At 42.5% G+C, this 20,359-nt stretch overlaps 1 protein-coding gene across 4 annotated transcripts in view; it reads left to right on the top strand.

Moving 5' to 3' along the window:
- The first annotated feature begins 3,624 nt into the window (after positions 1-3,624).
- Positions 3,625-20,359, top strand: part of sec22a (SEC22 homolog A, vesicle trafficking protein) — a 29,932-nt gene continuing 13,197 nt past the window's right edge. For 3 of the 4 annotated variants that reach the window (XR_013493304.1, XR_004501217.2, XM_078174765.1), the window contains exons 1-6: positions 3,625-3,781; positions 6,749-6,959; positions 9,948-10,111; positions 11,813-11,992; positions 13,368-13,486; positions 15,663-15,728. Coding sequence is in view for 2 of the 4 variants with exons in the window: in XM_078174765.1 (XP_078030891.1) it covers positions 6,778-6,959; positions 9,948-10,111; positions 11,813-11,992; positions 13,368-13,486; positions 15,663-15,728 (711 nt within the window). In the remaining 2 variants the exon portion in view is untranslated. Of the gene's footprint in view, positions 3,782-6,748; positions 6,960-9,947; positions 10,112-11,812; positions 11,993-13,367; positions 13,487-15,662; positions 15,729-16,089; positions 20,051-20,359 lie in introns of those variants that run through there. The other variant, XM_033617500.2, reaches the window with a different exon arrangement.

The following is a 20,359-nucleotide window of genomic DNA, read 5'->3' on the forward strand; positions in this document are numbered from 1 at the left end:
TAATCTAAAAAAAATAATAATAATAATTTGCAGGCAATGTGTCCAGAACCTAAATTTTTCTACCTCCTACATGTGTGATATTATCTCAGACATAAGATAAGAAGCTAAATATACATTTGGTTGTTAAAAACTAAATAAGAATTAAAGTCAAATAAAATCAAGATTAAAACCGAGATGATAAAGGATGTCATCTCATCTTTAGGAGATGTTAACATTAGGCTGTAGCGTGTGAAGTTTATCTCCTACATATGAGATATCAGGCTGTCTCCTACATATGGGAAGTTATCTCCTATGAGACATTATATTCCTAGACAGAGATGAACTTTTAGGCTTAACTGGGTTGTTACTGAAGCAAGAAAGCCGTCCAGAATGACGTGCTCAGTGCACGATACAAAGGATATTTAAAGTTCAGCTGACTGCGTCATAAACAGCAGGTTTTACATTCTCTGTTACCTCAGTGCAAACATCCATCAGGATCAAGGAGACCTGTGTGGAGTCCTCACAGCGTCCACCTCAAGTCTCAGCTGACTTTGAAGTTTCTTGTGTTGAGTGTTTTCAGTCTGCGGGTCGTGCAGGTCAGATAAAGAGCTGTTTGGATGCAGGCAGTGCCGGCTGATTAATGCCTGCGAGCACTGCAGGCTAAAATACCTTCTCAATCCTAATTTCACTTCAGAGGAGATTTCAGAGGGCGCTGGACTTTTTCATGCTTCACATTGCTTCATTGCGTCTTTGTGGGTTTTCTTGGTGGGGAGGGAAAAGCTTTTGTACGTGAGCAAAATGAGCGTAAGAAATGGAGGGCACAGGGTTGTTAATACAAAGTCAAGGTCTGGTTGGATTCAAGTACCCTTAACAGAAGCCATTTTCTTTTATGGATAATTGTGTTTTGAGCCATTGAGGAATTTATCTCTGTGACGTCAATGTGCACCCAGCCTTCATCCCCCTGCCCGTCCTCTGCCTCACCTCTTTATGCCATCATTATGTTTTTATTTTAGAAAAGCTCTTCTTCAGATGCATCCTGAAAAATCAACTTCCTGTTGCTGAGCTGATCTTTTCTCTGCAAAACTTTGCTCCATCATCCTGTTTATTATTTATTTATTTATTGTTGCTGTTCAGTACAGCCACACTGGAACGAATTGGTTCAAACAGCAGAAATCGATGAAATAAATAAAGCTGTGAGTATCTGCTGGGGTAGATAAAGATTTCCTTTAGCTCGTTTCTCACAAGGCAGTTATCAAAATAATTTGTATCCTTCGCTGAAAGACCTACGTGTTCAGTCTGTGTGCTGCTCAGTGAAGCTGTTAGTCCACACGGAGGAGAACGACACGTCTTTAATGATATTGTTGACAGAAATCTGTGAATTACACTCCAGCAAATCCATCAGAACTGTAGCGTGAAAATGTCAAACATTTACCTCTGATTGAAGCTGGAGTCATCAGGAGAAAATGAACAGGCCTTTAAATCAACAGTTTCCATGTTTAACAACCAAAACCAAGAGATGTTTCTGCAAATTGATGCTGGGGAAATCCATACGGCATGTTGAACAGAGACTGACTGTTTGTTTCTGATGGAAACAACCTTTAAGATAAAGACTGGATGCTGTTTGGCAGCAGCAGTCAGCTGGAGGTGATACAACTTTAATTTACATGTAAAATGCTACACAGCTAATTACATGTTTTATTGTCAGCTGTTTATAATCAACTCTGATCCAGAGGATGTTTCCTGGTGATTGTGCAGGGCACATTTAAACTCTCCTCACAATATAAGATCTTTGGATTCTAGTGACCTTGTGACCTTTGTTAGCACCACCCTGAGAACAGAGCTAATGCAGCTGTCCTTGTGATGCTCAGTCTGTCCCACAGTGTTTATTGTTAGGTATAATGAACATTGCGATCTCCAAGGACAACGACAGAGGCTCCAGACTTTTAGGCTTATTATTATATTGATTCTCACCCCAGACAGGAAGTCCTTAAAAACCACATTTCATGAATTTTATTTATTTAAAAAAACTTCCTGCAGGTGAAGCAGGAGAGCGTTCTGCAGGTGTTTCCATGTGTCACACTTCTCAAGAAGTGCTGAGCTGAAAAGTTCAACTGTATAATGATGACATTCAGGGAAAGAGAGGATTGGTGCTGATGCATTTGAATGGTGATGTGTTTGCACCTCTGTTTAGACTGTGTCACTGCGAATGACGACACCGCCTTCCTCACACCTGACACTCTCTGCACTAAACACTCGCCGAGACCTGTGGCGATTCATCAAGTTGTCAGCAGCAGCAGACATCCATCATCCACTTTCACTCTGCGTGCCTGTTTTTCTCTCTCCCTTACACACACACACACACACACACACACACACACGGGCCGTGGGGGCACTGAGGAGGCCCCTCCAGGCTGACACATTGCCTCGGCTCTGGGGAGATTGCACAGCTGTGTGTGAAGGATGAGGCCACTAACCGTCTCTGTATTGTTTTTATTTCCTGCGGCCACAGTTTGTGTTTTCTTCCTCATTCCAACAGGAAATGTATGAAAATAGGAAAAAGTGCTGATGCCAGTGAGCGGCCTATTTCCAGTTTGAGTGCAGCACTGACACTTGGCAGGCTCTGAGTACGCATTATTCATCTTTCATGTTATTTTAATTTTAACATTGAAAAAACTCTCAGATGCTTCAGATGCTCGGGAGAAGGGCTCATTTGGTGCCGGATGTCAGTGGGAAAATATTCAGCTGGAGCAAGAAGAGAGGAGAGAATAACAAGATGACCGAAATGTGATGAAGATCTGAATGATGAAACCTGGGGTCTATCATAGAGTCAAGCTCAGGTAAAGAGAAATAATTTACAGTAACACATTAGTTACTGTTTACCCACCTTGTTGGACTGTAAATAGCATTTGTTGAGTTTTATTTTTGTTATCATCTACAGTATATGATCTATTCTACCATCCACTGTGTGACTCCTGTTTGTAGATGTTTCATGCCGTCCTGGTTGCTGAAGGCTTAAAGGGATAGTGCCCCCAAAAATGTAAATTCAGCCATTATCTACTCACCCATATGCCGAGGGAGGCTCAGGTGAAGTTTTAGAGTCCTCACATCACTTGCAGAGATCCAAGGGGAGAGGAGGTAGCAACACAACTCCACCAAGAGTCTCTGGTGTGACAATAGTGCAAACAGAAATGTAACAGTAGTGCAGAGACAGAAGTAGCTTATTCACTTCAAATTAAACTTGAATAAAATCAGAAACAGCTTTCTAATGTTTTATAAGAGACTAAACTGGCTGCCACTGACTCGGCTGACCTGGTTTTACCTGTTATATCTGACAGAAAATGATAAATCCTGACATTGTGAATGAACCCAGCTCAAACTATTAATTTCAGTGCGCTCTGCCTCAACATATAGAAGTAACACCAAACTGAAACACGGGCAAAAACATTAAAAGAGTGCTACATCAATAAGGTACTGTGAGTCTGTACAATGATAAATGATAAATAATTAATAAATAGAATAAACGACTCTTTATTGTAGCAGAGGGAGGTTCATATGAATAACTTCATTAATAAATAAATATGTTGATTACACCCAAATATGAATTTTCCTGATGTTTCATTTCAACAGAGCATCTTTGTTGTTTCCTGTGATGCTGATGAGAGCTTACCCACAATGCACCGCGCTACAGCCACGTAAACGTACGGAATCATCACAGCTGTGTGTGATGAGCTAACTACCTGTGCTCTGTGCACAGATTGATACCCGCATGTTACACATGTTCACATGATGCTACACTCGTTTGGTGAGTATTAAATACCACACTAATGATTTTAAATCATGTGACACGTGTTTGTTGCTCGTAGCTTTGCCCCGAGTTGTCAAAGTAGCTAGCTGCTAGCTCGCTAGCCTGCTAACGTTAGCTGGAAGGGAATGCGGCGAACGAGCTAATGTTGGTTAGCTGCTAATGGTGGCTAACTGGCTAACCTGGTCCTGTGTAGCTAACTGGCTAGTTTTCTTTTACTAAAACCTGTCAGCTTATTATATAGGAAACACTTTGAAGCAAGACACATGTAGCTCGTTAATGAGCCGGTCGTTAGGGGGAAATATTATGTCAACAAAGCAAACAGTGATGTCCCTCAGGTTAGCTAGCTAGCATTAGCGTCTCTTCTCTGTCAAACCGTGGTGGTGATGGAGCCTAATTACTGACGTTAACGTTATTAACCAAGGTGGTAAGGTTGAACAGCTGAGTCAGCTATGAGGCTATAAAATGTTCATGTTTCTGTCTCGTCTGCGCTGAAAGATGGTCGTGATTGAAGCACACTCGGCGCTCCTTCATCTGACCTGATCGGCCCTCAGACAGTCTGTGGAGCTGTCCGTGGTTCTAGCACCACCGACCTCACGACAGCCACCGACCAGCTCTGATCATCGTTCACAGCAGCACATAGACACATGGACACATAGACACATGGACATGTACCACCAACATTACAATCAGTGTGTGTCCCAGGGACCAAAGCTCATGCATGCCTAATTAATCATCGCAGCATCTCTGTTAGTCTGATGTGAGAAGTCTTTATTGATCCATAAAGGTCAAATTAATGTTTGGTTGCAGCACCAAGACAGACACAAGCAGAGATGAACACAAAAATAGGAATAAACAAGAGGTATATAAGAACAGAAGTAAAAATATAAACTATACAAACCATACAAGAGCATTATAGACAAAGGTACGACGTAGAGTGACGAGCAGGGCTGAGTGATTATAGAGAGATAATCAAATAACCCCCAGTTTTTGACCAGATACTTGGATATCGATATGGCGACAGTGTTGTTGGCTGTTGGTGCTTTTTTACAGAATATTTTCACTCTGAGATTTTTGATGACTAATCATCAGTAATGTGGATATAATGACAGATATTAAAGTAAATATAAAAGGTAAATAATAGAACAGTTAGAACTTCACTTCACTGTAATGCAGTCGCCTGTTACAAGTAAGAATTGATTCCATCCATCTAGAATCAGTCAGCTTGACCTCAGTGGAGTGGATGTCTGCTGCTTATGGTGTGGCACCTGGTCACTACCTTGTTATAATATACCTGACCTCACCTCATGGCTGTGGGGGGACACGCCCATAAACACATCAAGCACAGAAAATAAGAATAAAATAAAATCCAGGTAGAGGTTATGGTCTCTGCAGGAAACTACATCGCCACACACTTCTAGTAGGTCATAATTGATGATTGAGAGGGCTACACTCACTTTTCTGTGAGTCTACATATTGTTTTTTTCTTCTCCTACATAGTATACCTTCAATAGAAAAAATATACACACTGTTCTGCAGACACCAGAATCCCTCTGGAGAAAACAGCACCTCAGATATATTCTTCCTCCTCTTTTGAGGTGTTCTGCTTTGTTCTGGAAGAACTCCCTCGTGTTCCCTCGTACTGAGGCTGTGTTGTATGAAGGTGTCTAAGAACTTATTGCTTTTAAAGCTCTTTACTTATAAAACCCACTGCAGGTTCCCCCTTACTGTGTTTAAAAATTATTGAAGTGCTGTGACACCATGTACAAGATGATATTTGTCTTCATGTTTTGACGTAGCTGCGGTTTAAACATGATGGTTGTTGTGGATAGTTTGACTCACACTGACTGCACATGAGATCACTCACTTATTCATAGAGACCTGGAGGAAATGTCAGTTAGGCAGGACATTGATAAGATTGTAAAACACACAAAGTGTGTGGACGTCTGTAGAAAAACACACTATGAGCAGATAGTGTGAGTAAGAAACACTACAGGATCCCAGGGGACCATGAAGGGCCTGTGTACGTATTGATGCAGATTATAAACTGATGAATATTTGATGTTGGTTAAAAAGAGAATTAACTATATGACTGAACTTTGACTGAAAGATAGCAGTTACTGCAGCTCTACAGTTCCTCACATTATCCATACAGCAGAATAAACAGTACCTGAGCCATCGTTTCATTTGTCGAATCTCTAAAGGCCCAGACACATCAGACTGTCTTCAGATAAGTAGTGGTGACAAAGGCTGACTGTTGTGTCGCCTGTGTTTCAGCCAAAAAGTTTCACTTGAATGCACCACAGAGACGACAGCCGACGGCTAACCAGCCTGTGCATTCTGTGCCTGCGTGAGAGGAAATAAACCCACAGCAGCGGGTGGTGATCATCTGTATTTATCATTCAAGAAGTGAAACCAAAAAGAACGCCAGGATGGACTCAAGACGCTAGTTAGCCAGTTAGCACATGAACAACACAACCTGATGTTGAAAGAACAAGCATGGCTGAGAGTAAACTTATCAGCGACTCTGTGGTGGTTTCAAAAAAAGGAGCAGCTTCAGTAGGGTGGAACAAACTGTGGCGTCCTGAGTGTTGTGATGTTATGAACAGCCCTGGACTTCACAGAGTCTCGTAGTGACTAAAGTCCAGCTCAGACCAAAGAGTCACGATGAGATGAAGCCGTGTCAGAACGTTGCAGCGGTGTGAACTGGCCAGTCTGAGCTCGACTGAGCTCAACATAGTCTCATCATGGTCACTTCCTGTGAACCAGCAGCCAATAGAACGGAGCGTTGAAAGTAGTTGTTTGTTTCAACTCGTCTTGTCACAAATCTTTGGCCTGAACTGGACTTAACACAACAAAATGGTTGGCTGATTGAATTGAAAGCTCTGTATTGAACAACGTTGGATACTCAGCTATTATTGCTGCACTTTTAATAACCTTCCTTCCCTCTCTTGTGTGTGTTTGCAGGGCTGCAGTGAGATTGCCAGAGCTGTAAGATGTCGATGGTGTTGTTCGCCTCTGTGGTCCGGGTCGGAGATGGCCTGCCTTTGTCTGCATCCACTGATTATGAGCAGGACAGAGAGCTTCAGGAAACCAAGAGGCACCTCAAGGGTCTCTCCAAGAAACTCGGACAGTTTCCCGACCGCTGCACACTGAAGACTGGGCCGTACAATGTCAAGTAAGGCTGTTGATTTGATATGCTTAATCTGTGGTCCTTCTAAGGGGACCTTTATATATGAATGCAATACAGCTAACAGCTGTGATAAACAAAGTATGATACCCAGTAATTTGTGGTTTACTGTTCGTACATGATGAGAGCAGTATTTATATGACTATGAAATGATTCACTTAACATGTTTTCAATAAAATACAGTCTAGAGATTTAGCTTTAGAGATGTGACACCCATGAGAGATGAAACGGTCTTGTGCTGACAGTTCTTCTGCTCTTTTCTTGACCCTCTAACACAACTTTGATGGAAAAATGCTTTTAATTTGAGTGATTTGACAGCTGAGCCTTCATTTGAAGTGTCAAACTGTTTCTAAAAGCCCCGCTGGTGCTCAGGGAAAAGCTTTGAAACTCTCTCAAGCACTGTTTGTTAAGAGCTAATTAGTCTTATTAAGACAGAGAACATGAACTCAAAAGAAACTCCGAATCATCAGTGAGTCAGCCGTACCTTTCAACAACTGGAATCGCTCTTGATAAGAGTCCCTTTCATTAGTGAGAGCCTGAAGCATTTGCAGAAGAGAAGGCCAGGAGACAGTGAAGGTCAGGCTGACGCAGGAAGTGTTTAAAGTCACAGGTTAATCTGTTGTGTGATACTTTGGGCTCTGTAGAAGCTGTTGTTATGTCTCTTACATGTCTGAAGGCAGGGGAAGATTCCTCAAATCATTCGGTGTGGAAATGACTCATCAGTAACATCTATAGCTGAATTAATTTGGACATTTCTGGAACACAAGTTCACTTATTTCTCCTTTCAAGCCCTGTTTATCTTCTGTTATACAGGGACTATATTATATACAGTGTGTCTGACAGGATGCAGAGGCTTTGCAGTAACCTTAACACATCCTACTTTACATTCTGTCATATTCATGCATTGGTGTGAACCAGCAGGGTTTGAGAACATTGCACAACAGCACATTGCAAGAAGTTGTCTATTTTAACTTGTCTCATCATGAATCTGGTCTGAACTGGGTATTACAGTACGTCTCTGTGGTGCAGCCAAACACTGACACAGCTTTACAATCACAAACTAGTTTCAGTCAATTGTTTAGTGTGCACACTTTGTGGATTTTCAACCAGCTTGGTGTCATTACAGTGTGTGTGTGTGTGTAGTGTGTGTCAATGAAGTGTGGTAAACTTCATCTGACCAGCGCCCAGATCTCGCTGCTCATCTCTCAGCTCAAACCCGCTGGGTGACATGTTAGCGTCTTACCATCCATGTTCATTGGCTAAAGGGCAGTTGCTCAAACTACAAATCGTACTTCTGCATTTTTGTATGTCCACCATCACTGACGCAGAGAGTATAAAAGTGGATCAAGAGAGAGACCCGCCCCTCCTTCCCGCCGTCTCTAACACAGACCAAACTCAGATCAAAGTGGAAACACTAGGTAGTGCTGATCAAAATTAAAACCAAGATTCTGGCGGTGTGTTTCTTATTTCTGACCCAAAATGTCTTCATAATCATATTTTACTTGACTGTTTGGCTGTAATATGAGAGTTTGTGAAGGAAGTGGGTGCCATAATGCTTCCTGTACTGTTAAAACAGGCTGAAAAAACTGTGATCAAACTATAGACTGAATGAATAATGGACGTAGCTTCCGTGACATCACTCATTGGTTTGTAGACTCCTGTTTTGAAGCCTTGAGTTTGGCTGTCACCGTCTTGTGTTTTTTGGAGCCAGAAATGACCGTATTTGGATGAGAGGGTGGAGCTGTGGAGGAGCGAGGGTTGGATCCACCCTTAAATATGCGTAACGTTAAGCCACTAGCCTCTAGTGGACATTAGAGGAACTGCAGTTTTTGATGCTTCCATATTGGCCTCATTTCAGTCTCAGAGGTCACCGCTTGGATCAAACAGTAAATCTAAGCAGTGCTGATCAAATATGAACCAAGATTCTGTTACTGTGCTTCCTGTTTCTCGTCTCAAATGCCACAGCCCTTGTGCTCTAGAAACTGGTGCTTTATGACCAGAGAGAATAAAGTATTTGCATCTTTCTCCTGCATAGACTGATTCTTGTAATCATTTTTGCAGCTGCATGGTGAGACACCTGCCTGCATCACTCAGCTACTACTGTCCTATATCACTACTAAGTGTCTGAGGTCTTCTGATCAGGGCTCGGTGCTTCTTCCCCCCTCTGGGCTAAAAACTAAAGGAGACTGTGCCTTTTGAAGTTGTGGCTCCTAAATTTTGAAATTCATTCCCCGTGGAGCCTTTGAATGTTCGGTTTCTTCTGTCTTTTATTGCGAAACGCTTTGAGATGCCTGCTGTTGAAAGGTGCTGTATAAATGAACTTTACTTACTCACTGTAGGCACTGTAAAACTAGAGGCCACAGTATTAAGCATCACTCAGTGTTTTGCGATTAAGGATCAGGCCTGCGTCCCGCTGATATTTGTGCGTTAGTCATTTATTTGATTACTGAGGCGCTGCAGCTATGCGGTGACATGCTGGTATCAGATTGACCCTCATTCTTCAGATATATTCTATATATCTGTGTTTCTGTTCTCGTCACATCTGCTCTGTTTGTTGACATTTATGTTCCACATCAATTTAGATGTTGTGATAACCGACGTTCACCTCAGCAGAGCTCTGAGCTCTTCAGATAATGTGCAAGTCTTTGTGTCTGGGGAATTTAATTTGTGCTCAGTGTATCAATTAACACTGCAGGGCCAAAAGATAGAGAGTCTGCTGAGGTGCATGTGAATGTGGGATTGTGTTTAATTGGCTGTGAACGTGTGAATCTGTTAGCCACAAATGTGCTGAAATAGTATTTGTACTGTGTTCAGAGCAGCAAGCAGCACAATCACAAATGCCATTATGCGTTTTTTTTCCCCATAATAATCTGCACTGTATTTAGCCTGGTGTCCTAATTACAGTTTCCCAGGGTTTCTGTCAAGAGGAAGGAGTGCAGTGCATGAAAAGCAATAATGTTTGTGTGTATGTTTCAGCTTTACGAGCGCTCTGGGTGTTGGATACCTGATGGTGTGCACCGCAAACTACCCCAATGTCCTGGCTTTCTGCTTCCTGGATGAGCTGCAGAAGGAGTTTATCATCACCTATGACCCCAAACGCATCAGCAGCGCCGTGCGGCCGTACTCCTTTATTGAATTTGGTGAGCTCCACAGCGTTTTACTGCACATTACAGCTGACTATCACATAATTAACCTATGATGTCATTGCCCTGCAGTAATGCAGGGAACAGATCCAAAATAAAACCCCGTCTACACAACTATAGGTATTTTAGAAAACTGATATTTTCCCCTTTGTTTCAAAAAAAAAAAAAAAATCTGTCCAAACATCCTTGTCTGCAGGAGATTGCAAAAATGTCTTCCACAGCTTCCCCTTGTGACACACAGCTCGGTTAGTGTACAGGCTCTTGTTTCCCTACTGGAGATCTCATCGTGACTGTTGATAGTGCTCGGTCAAAGATACCAGTGATGATCTGGACGTGCAAAAGTTTTCCTTCCCCTCGTCATCGACAACGATCCTAATCGAAGTCGTCCCACCATCTGCTGGTTTGAGCTGCACTGCTCCAAAACCACCATTTCTGGTAGACAAAAATATTGTGTCTAGCAGACGCCCCCGTTCATTCCTGAAGTGACGCACTTACTAATTGGGATGCGCGATTATATGGGCACATCATTTATTTATTTTCTTTTTAAATTAACAAAGTGAACATGTCAAAACTGATAAGATAAGATTATACTGTAACCCTTTGACAGTCGGCTCGTACTGTGTTGATTATCACCAGAGATACAAAGCAGAAAAGATAACTCTGGCATGTTTGTAAACGACGATGAAAGGGTGAGGAACTCTTTAAATCCAGAGGCCGATGCTAAAAAAACCTTAAGATGTCTCCCTAGTCTTACATGTAGCCACGACCCAGATTTTTAACGCTGTTTCACCACACAGACTCCTAGTAGGTAAAAAATAGTAGCTGAAGTTAGCTAATGTTAGCTAGTAACATTAGCCTGTTGTTTAGATATAAAAGACAGTTAAACTCACACACATTTACTCACTCAGCCAAAACCAAGACGGCAGTCACTTTAGTCGTGAACCCAGCCACACAAAATAGTTGTAGTTGTCTAGAATCTTGTACGCTTTCATCATCCCGCCATGTAACCACAGAGATGTTAGGAAGGCTGGAGGACAAGGTCATTAGCATCGACAGTTGTGTTTACACCGGGCAAGTTGGTCAAGTTATAGGGGAAAAAAATCACTGTTCTTTGTTTGTGTTGATCACATCCAACATGAGTTTGAATTTCTAACAATGCCTAAATTTAACTAGGTGCATTGTCTCAAGCTCATCAAAGAGTATTCTGGGAAATGTATGAAATAAGGTTGAAAAAAGGATTCCTAAAAGTGGTTGGACCAAAAATAATTAACAATATTTCATCACAAAATGACTTCTCAGCAGAGCTGCATTAATGCTGCCATTTTATATTCATCTGTTTTATTAATTGTCCACTGCAGCATCTTAACGGCCCAGTGGGCATGTGCAGATGTCTTCTATGATCCAACACCCAAAGATATTCTGTTTAAAATGATGTAAAAGCAGAAACAGCAGATCGTTAGACTTTAAACTGTGAAACCAGAGAATGTTTTGCATCTGAACTTCATAAATGATTAAAACAATAAATCAGTGTTGATAGAAACTGAATCATGTCAGAGATAATCCACTAACTCAAAGACATAAATCTTGCTTTAAGCCTGAGGGCAGGTCGGCCTTGTACTTACAAATGATGTGTTTGTCTCCTTGTTTGGCTCGCTGTGTTTTAACCACCGTGTTGTTGTGCTGACTTTCATCCATCAGACACCTTCATCCAGAAGACCAAACAGCGCTACAACAGCCCACGTTCCCTGTCCACAAAGATCAACCTGGCTGACATGCAGACAGAGATCAAGCTGCGACCGCCCTACCAGCTCTCCCCTGAGGACCTGCGGGCTATCAATGGATTCTCAGTGCACACGCCCTCTAAATACAAAGGCATTGGTAGGACATGAGCTGCCACACACACACACACACACACACACACACACACACACACACACACACACACACACACGAACCTCACCTGAGTATAAAAGAGGTTTGTATTGTCATGCTAACTACAATCAATAAAGTTTCATCTCATCTTATCTGGTGCTGTCAGCACTGGGAGCACTGGTCTCTGTAACACAATGATATATAAAGGTCACTGGTGATTTCCTCAGAAACACCAGTAAAGGAACACAACTGGATACAACGCCGCATCTGTCATTCTTCATATCGCTGCCTAAAAACACAAGTTCTGTCTGCGACCAGGTCACATCCAGCCTTTAGAAGCCACATGTTTGTTGTAACATCGCAGCACCAGAATTCATCCCATTTGTGCATTTTTATCAGGCGCCTGCTGTGCGTCTACATTTGAAATTATGAATTTCAGGGTGCAAAAAGGCGGCATGTGTACGACCCCTTAATGTTTTACTCTCAGCAGGAAACTGCTTGCTGCTCCAATCTGCTGCACCCGCCATGTAAATATCAGAGCACCAGGTGCAGGCGGACCTGACTCTTAAAGGGAATGGGAGATGACATTCTGATTGGCTGAATTCATGTTACGCCCAGAACACACACATGATTAAATAAGGGACTAAATACAATCTCTTTGCCCCTTGTGCCTCACTTTGTGTCCAGATTATGCGCCGTTTAACTTAAGTGGAGCTGGAGATGCTCTAAATGCTCTTAAGACCATAAGCTATAGATCGTTTGAACAGGCCCGAGGTGTTTTCATAATAAAATCTGTGAAACAAAAAGAAAAATAATGATCCTTTGGTTATACTGTATGTTGTTCAGATAGTCAGACAGCTCCACTGTTGCTCTGTGGCTCCGCCCTGCTACCCCTCAGCTCCACCAGACAACAGCCCTCTTGTACGCACCGTCACACCTCAGCTGCCCCAAGCTAAGTGATGCCACCTCGGGTCAGTTATAGCGCTTGTGTTCCCCCTGACATCCTCTTTAGGGCAGCTCTCCACGCTTTGCTCCCTTTCTGTTGGTTGCCCTTGTCAGTCTCCGTTTTCTGAGAACATAAATCATTTTGTCCTGAGGGATGAAGTATGCTAATCTGATAATAGTGACGCATCTCTTCTTTTCCTGCGCCAGAGTATTCTGGAAGTCACAAGATTTAAAAGCAGTGCCTGCTCGGCTCTTCATTGCTATTCATGGATTTATTCTTTTATCCTGTGAATAAAAGTCTTCATAAATAATTACATTTAGAAAATGTGCGTGTGTTTTGTCCTTTGGAAAGCAGATTTTCTTCGTAATGTTTCTGTAGTTCATTTGTCAGGAACATTTTGCTGAGTCTGTAATACCACGTCCTTCCTCTCTTCAGCTCCCACACAGATGTTGGAGCCAGTGACTCTCTCAGGCATCGTGTCCTGTGTGCTCAGTATCCTCTGTGGAGGCCTCAACCTGCTGCGAGGAGTCCACGCTATAGAGAGCATACTGCAGGTGAGGACGTGTCCTCAGGTTTCATATAACCTGAGTCATACTGTCACAGTTTGTCAGTGGTGACAGTAACACACTTCACTTAATTCTGTACATCTGGGTAATTTCTTAAAAGGAGGTCAGGCGGCACAGGAAACACGAGCAGTCACATGATCAGACAGGTTTTAAACAAACATCCAGGTTAGTTAAAACGTATTTTATTAATCAGGAAACATGAAAGCAATCTGTAGAATTATGACCGTCACAGTTTACAGAGCAGCTCTCTGACTCGGCCTCGCACCATAACTATTTGTTTGGACAATAAATCGTCCAGAAATAATTGCAATAAAAGTTATTATTGTCATTTTGAGACCAGTATGTGCCGCTGATATAATGATGCAAGTTCACCCTCTCAAAGAGCAAAGAACTTTAATTCGTACGAATACTCAGACATCGGAATATGAAAATATATTCAACATATTTTTCAAAAAATAAGTGTCTATAAACTGGCAGTGCCCAAATTACTCAGTTTGAGACTGAAAGGCCCAGACACACCAAGCAAACACCAAAGAACTGGTGGCAGCAAAGACCAGCTGTATCGTCACCTCACGTCACCTCATGTCATTGTGTCTTGGCGAAACAGTTGCACATGAACACAGCACAAAGATCACAGCCTACGACCAACTGATACGTGTGTTCTGTGACGGCGTGAGAAGAAATAACTCTCTATACAAAGCGAAAACTGATTAAACCAACACCGCATATACAGAACAGAATGTACACCAAGAGGAAGAGTCTCTTGTAGACCCACATAGATAATATATTTATGATATATTTCTGTTTTATCTTATTTTTGTTGCAATTTAAATTACAATGTCTTTCCATAAATTTTGCACACATTGTGCTCTTTGTGAGGACTTTGGTTTAAGTCAGATAACCTGATTATTATACTGTAATTGACATAAAGCAGTAGTCTGTATTCGTCTTTCAAAAAGGGAAATAGAAATTCCAACAGGTCGGACTCAAGATGTGAGTTAGCCAGTTAGCACTTTAACAACACAACCCAGAACAAAGGATATTTACAGCTTGTGAACAACAACACAAGCAATCGTGAACTTTCTGCAAAACTCAAGGGCTAAAAATAAAAACCTTCTGGACTCTGCCGGGTCTGCTGCAGATCCAACGTGCTGAATCAGCCAAAGAACACCTGAAAAGAGCCGACTAGTTCCAACAGTGCAGGATACACCACAAAAACTAGGATGCCAGACCCTGACTGACAGACAACTGTCGGCTTGGTGTGTCAGAGCCCGAATACAGAATTTGGCCGACAGAAACTAAACCAAGTGATGCCTCATGTGACTAATAGACAAGCTTAGTGAAGCTACATTAACACTGCAGTTACCTTTATAATCCGGACACTGTGCTTCAGGTATTGACGGCCTGGGTGCCGGCTGTTTGCTGCTGGATTTACAAAGTGAAGGAGGAAGTTGTTGGAGGTTAAAACTACCAACTACAGGCTTTGTGGCTCATTGTCAGAGGTCTGCAAGCTAAGGACTCCAGCTCCAAAAATGCAGCTGCAGGCTACCAGGAAGCTGCACTGTGTCGTCTTTGAAGTGTTTCATTATCAGACTCACAGACAAGTAGGCGGGAAAAACGCTGCACTCAAGTCCTGCTGTTTATTCTGACATCATGTTGGTGACATTCTTATGTAAACACAACTGCAACATGATGAAGGTCGTGTTCATGTGTCGTATGATAAGTCAGAAACATAATTCTGGTGACAGCTCTAATGTCCTGTATCTCTGTAGCTGTGTGCGCACTGTGCACAGTGTTCTTGTGCAGTTAGGGAATAATTCAGTGAGCCTACTTTTGGTGTCACCTCTGAGTACGGTGGTTCAGATGATCCGTCTCTTACCTGTCTGATTTAACACTACCTGTGTTTCCTGCCCACCTGACTTCACTGTCCCAACATCATCAAACAGAAACGACCAAAACAAAGTCCAAATTGTCATTAACCTGAATTTTCAGTCGGCCATCTGCTGCCCACTCTGTCCTTGATGTCATATCAAACTCTATTAAATTAAATGAGGCTAAATGAAAAAAGAAATGTAATTAATTTTCTGGTCATATTGGTTTTGTGATGCCTCGTCAAGACGTAGACGACTAGTTCTGAAAAAATGCCTTTTCTTTCTGCCTGTAGAATGATGATGAAGACTTTAATTATGTGATTGCCTTCTTCCTCGGCACAGCGGCCTGTCTGTATCAGGTAAGTGATCGTCTGCGGTAAGAGCAGCCCATCACCGGCTGACTGGCTGACTAACAGCCCTGCACTTTACAGCTCAGCAGCTTGTCAGCGAGACTAACATTAGCAAAAGCTCAATGCCTTTCACCCCACTACCGTCTCTAAAACATTTTCATCAGCTCCTTTTGTGCAGCTCCTGGTACTAAATGGAGCACCACAAATTGGTAGAGTGATGGCGAGACAGAGTTATCAGACGGGATTTCTTACTTACTGAGCAGACTTGTTGTCCCGTGAAGGACATTAATGATGAAAACATGTCACTGGTCAATGTCAGTCACACACAGACTGTGCAGCATTCATATTTTCCTGTGCGTTCTGCTTTCAGTGCTACCTGTTTGCCTACTTCTCTGTGTGGAGGAACAGTAAGTCTTTCCTGGCGTTTGCACTCATCTGTCTGTCCAACATGTATCTGTATGAACTGAGGAACATGTGGCAGATCCTCTTCCATGTGGCGGTGGGGGCCTTCATGACCCTGCAGATCAGACTGAGGCAGCCGCTGGGCAAAGCGCCAGACTACAATGTCTGACAGAGACCTTAAACACAAAGAACAAAAGGGCCTACATTCACACGGTCCCCCACACGTCCTGGAAATACAGCGACAGAGACAACACTGAGGACAAAGTGGAAACAAGCAAAACTGTCCTCCTGCTTCAGGAAGAGAAACCAAAACATGGTGCTGTTGGCTTCATCCAGCAGCCGTGGACACGTCTCAGTGTGGGAACTCTGCCACAGCCTCAACCATTCATGGACTTTACTGGATTCATTTGGAACGTTGGCATCGATCCACCATTGTCTGATAAAATGTTTGCTTTACTTCCTGTCAGTGCAGCCGTAGTTCAGGTCAGAGTCCTGCATATGTCTGGTTTTACTAACCCATGTTCTCCCTGCTCCTGCACAGCTGAGAATCTGTTACATACAGCATGTATCCAGGCTGCACACTCAGGCTACATCCTCGCTAATAGAGTTTAAAACAAATAACTTCTGTTGCGTTTAGGCCTGGTGTCCACTGGGGGCAGTAATCTCCAGGCACCTCAGGATTCAATCATGTTTGATTTCTATACATAATTAATTTTTCTCACTGTGTGACTACTTGCTGCTTTTAAAACATATCATACTTTATCTGTAGTGATCCATAATGAAATTAACAGATGAATTTACTTGCAGACAGTGTGACAGCCAAGATGTTTCCACTCCTGAGCTTTAAACCAGTCAGATTGTTTCCATCTGCTGTTACACAAACTAAACTTGAGTGGGATATTTATATCAGCTTAGTGTCCAGTGAATACATCCTGTAATGTTCACTGGAAATAGTGTGAAGTTACTACGTACTGTTGAACAGTAAATGGTTTGTAGCCTTTTTATTTTAACACGTAAACTGCATTAATTAATTAATTTGAACGCACCTTACAGTCTGCCTGTACGTGAATAACAAAATGACGGGGAGGGGGAGTGATCCACTGTTCTGTTAACATTATGTCTTCATCAGTGGGAGGAGCCTCTCTGCTGAATGTTCCCTCTGGGAGGAGCCAAGACGCTGAGCGCACCAGGTGCAGGGTTTCTGAGGTGAAACAGACTGAGCAGAGTTATTGTGGTTGAAGTTGGTTAATGCTGCAGTGAGTGTTGGTCAGTCGGTCTCGCTTGTTTCTGTTACTGCTGATCGTTTCTCCGTTCCATTAACGTTCGTCTCTGGGTGATGGCGTAGAAAATACTCACAAAACACTTCATGTTCACCTTGCAGATGTATTTAGACATTAAAACAAGCTTGACACTGCTGCCGTCTGTGAGGATGAATCACAGGTTAACTCCAGCGTGTGCTGCACTGTAGACTGTGCGGGTGCTGCCCTGCTTTCGTGGTTGATTTCTGCCTCTTTCATTCCATCAACATTAAGTTATTAAAAAACATTAAGATTATTGATTTTTGAATTGATGCTGAATCGTCCACATCGTGATGCACCTGAGAATTGATTTTCCTCACCTAGTATCCAAACTACTCTGGCGTATTTGAACCTCTAAATCTTTTGAAGACACTTCTGACCCCTGTTAAAGCGTGCAAAGCTGCGTCCTGCTAAACTATGCCATACTTAGTTTTTGGGGAGTTTCCCAGGCCTACATACTTTCTGTGATGTCATCCTTCTTGTGTATGTACTCCTCTCATGCCACGGTTTCCTCCATGGTTTCATGTGCCGCCATATTTGCTTTGCAGTGACTCACAATCAACATTTCCCGCCGCCTTGACCACCGTATGCTCATATTACTCTGTGACAGCAAACCAAGAGTAGACCGTCTGCTCCCCACCTGTGTGACTGGTCATGTGATGCACGTTGTTAGGGGTGTCAGTAGAGATGGAGATTATCCCTGAAACGGTGCTCAAAAGCCTGTGTGTACGGAGATTGACTTCATTTTAAGATGGCATTCCAAAATGAAAATATATTGGTGTGGATGTAGCCTCTGTTTGAAGTGCTTTAGTTTTACAAATACACAACCTCCCAGTCTCACACCTTAATGTGCATGAGATACAGTGTGTGCTGCCTTTAAGAATTTGACCAGACTTTTCATGAAAGCTTGTGATGCTCGAGGTAGAGAGACACATTTGTGGTTGGTCATATCCAGCACTTTTATTTCCCTGAGCTCAGTCTACAGCCCATGAAGGCTAAACACATGTTAAACAGCGTACAGCTGTGTCTGTGTCATGAAACACCAACACACGATTTGCCATCGACCCCAAACTTCAAATCCATAACCTGTTTGAATAATTCAGTCAGACAGCATGTTTCATACATGTGAAACTAAGATCATATATTCTGAAACAAAGGTAGTTCAGGAAAAACAAACTGTTGCTGATTCTCAAACTGAGCAGCACATCTCCACAGCTTACATGTTAACGTGTCTGTTAGCAACGCACCTGATTGGAGCAGCTCTCATATTCCAGCTCGTGCAGACGACAGGCTTAAGACATTAAATTAGTATTTTATTTTTATTTATTTACCATCAGATGTTGGCAATCTGACCCAATGATTCACCTTATGTGTGGGTCACCTGCGAGGTCATCGACCTGATGCAGGGCTCTGATTTACATCACCACATCCACCTAGTGCTGCGTGTGCTTCTGTCTGTCACATGCACTTTTTGCACGTGCACAGGTGTGAACCTGACCTTGTGCAGGACTCTGGTTTCAGTCGTGGTTTTAAAACTATGCAACGCTGCCTTGTGTTTGTGTTCGAAGCTCTCTTTTCAGTCTCTGGTGTTTTCAGCAGCAAATGACTTTATTTTGCAGATATTTGTAATTTTATAGACGGTTAATTTTGCTATTTATTTACTTATTGTTCAATGAAAAATTAGAAAGATTTTATTACTTTAATTTGTTTTATGATTTGTATTTTAAAGGCCGACTGTTTGTGTCTCCAGGAGCAGTTGTGACAACTAGACGCCAGTCTGTTTGCATTCAAATCCTCCTTCCTCGCCCACACAGCCTCCAGCATATGCCAGTGTCAAGTGACTATGTTAATAAACAGGTCTGTGTTGGCAGCAGTAGAGATGCGTAGCTGTGTTGTCAAGGCCAGAGGCAGCCCGTATCGTCTGAGCAGCCTGTGGCGTGCTTTCCTTCCTGCGAGTCCCTGGGCTCAGACATGGCTGCGTCTGCCACTGAAGGAGGCAGAGACTCGTCTCACCCTCTGCCTGTGTTTGGGATATTAGCTCAGTGTTCACATTTAACATGGTTTCAGTCAGGAGATGTCACATTCATCATTATTAGGCAGTGTGAGATCTGTTCAGAGAATTATGGGAAGATTTCCTGGCTTCCTGCACTTTCCCAACAATAACAGCAAACAACTGGAGCATGGGACTGAGTCATGCTTTTATTGTTCATTGTTCATGAGGACTCAACAGTTGTGCCAGAACATCTTTTATTTTAAATCTCTCTCTCACTGGATGAAGTAAAAAGTGAAAATAAAAGGCAGTATAGCTGCACAGCTCCGCTCCACGTCCATCTGGCATCTGCACTACAGATCTGTCGGGGGACCGCTGCAACACTTCAGCCTCGTTATGATTCATCATCGCGCTCTCCCAATGTTCTGTTGCCTTCCAACAGCAGAACCACACCTACATGACCTAATGGCTCATTTCACAATATGGCTGGGACCGGACTGGATCTGATCTGAGCTTCACTGGCTCAGAGTGTTTGTGTTCACATCCTCCTCTTCCTCAGCACTTACAGTAAATGTGGAGTGTGGGTGGGTTGTGTAAAACAGGAACAATAAAATCTAAGGCTTTTCTACTGGTTTATCCAAGTATGGAAAATGAGTGTGATCATTTCTGGCTCTTTGAAATTTGGAAATGAACTGCTAAAAGAAGAAATGTGTGTGTTGTTGTACAAACTTTTCACATTTTAATTTGTTTAATTTCACACCAGAGTGTAATATTACACCTTTTGAGTTCCCCACTCATGATTAGAGCACAGAAACATTTGATCAGTTACTTCTAATGTCAGATTCAGCAAATGAAAATCTGGGAAAGAAAAGATTTGATCAGAAATGGGAACTGATGGACTTAAAGCATGTCTGAGGCTCAGCCCAGTCACCAGAATAAAGGCTGGCTTT

The sequence above is a fragment of the Epinephelus lanceolatus genome, chromosome 14 (genome assembly GCF_041903045.1).
Source record: "Epinephelus lanceolatus isolate andai-2023 chromosome 14, ASM4190304v1, whole genome shotgun sequence".
Classification (NCBI taxonomy): domain Eukaryota; kingdom Metazoa; phylum Chordata; class Actinopteri; order Perciformes; family Serranidae; genus Epinephelus; species Epinephelus lanceolatus.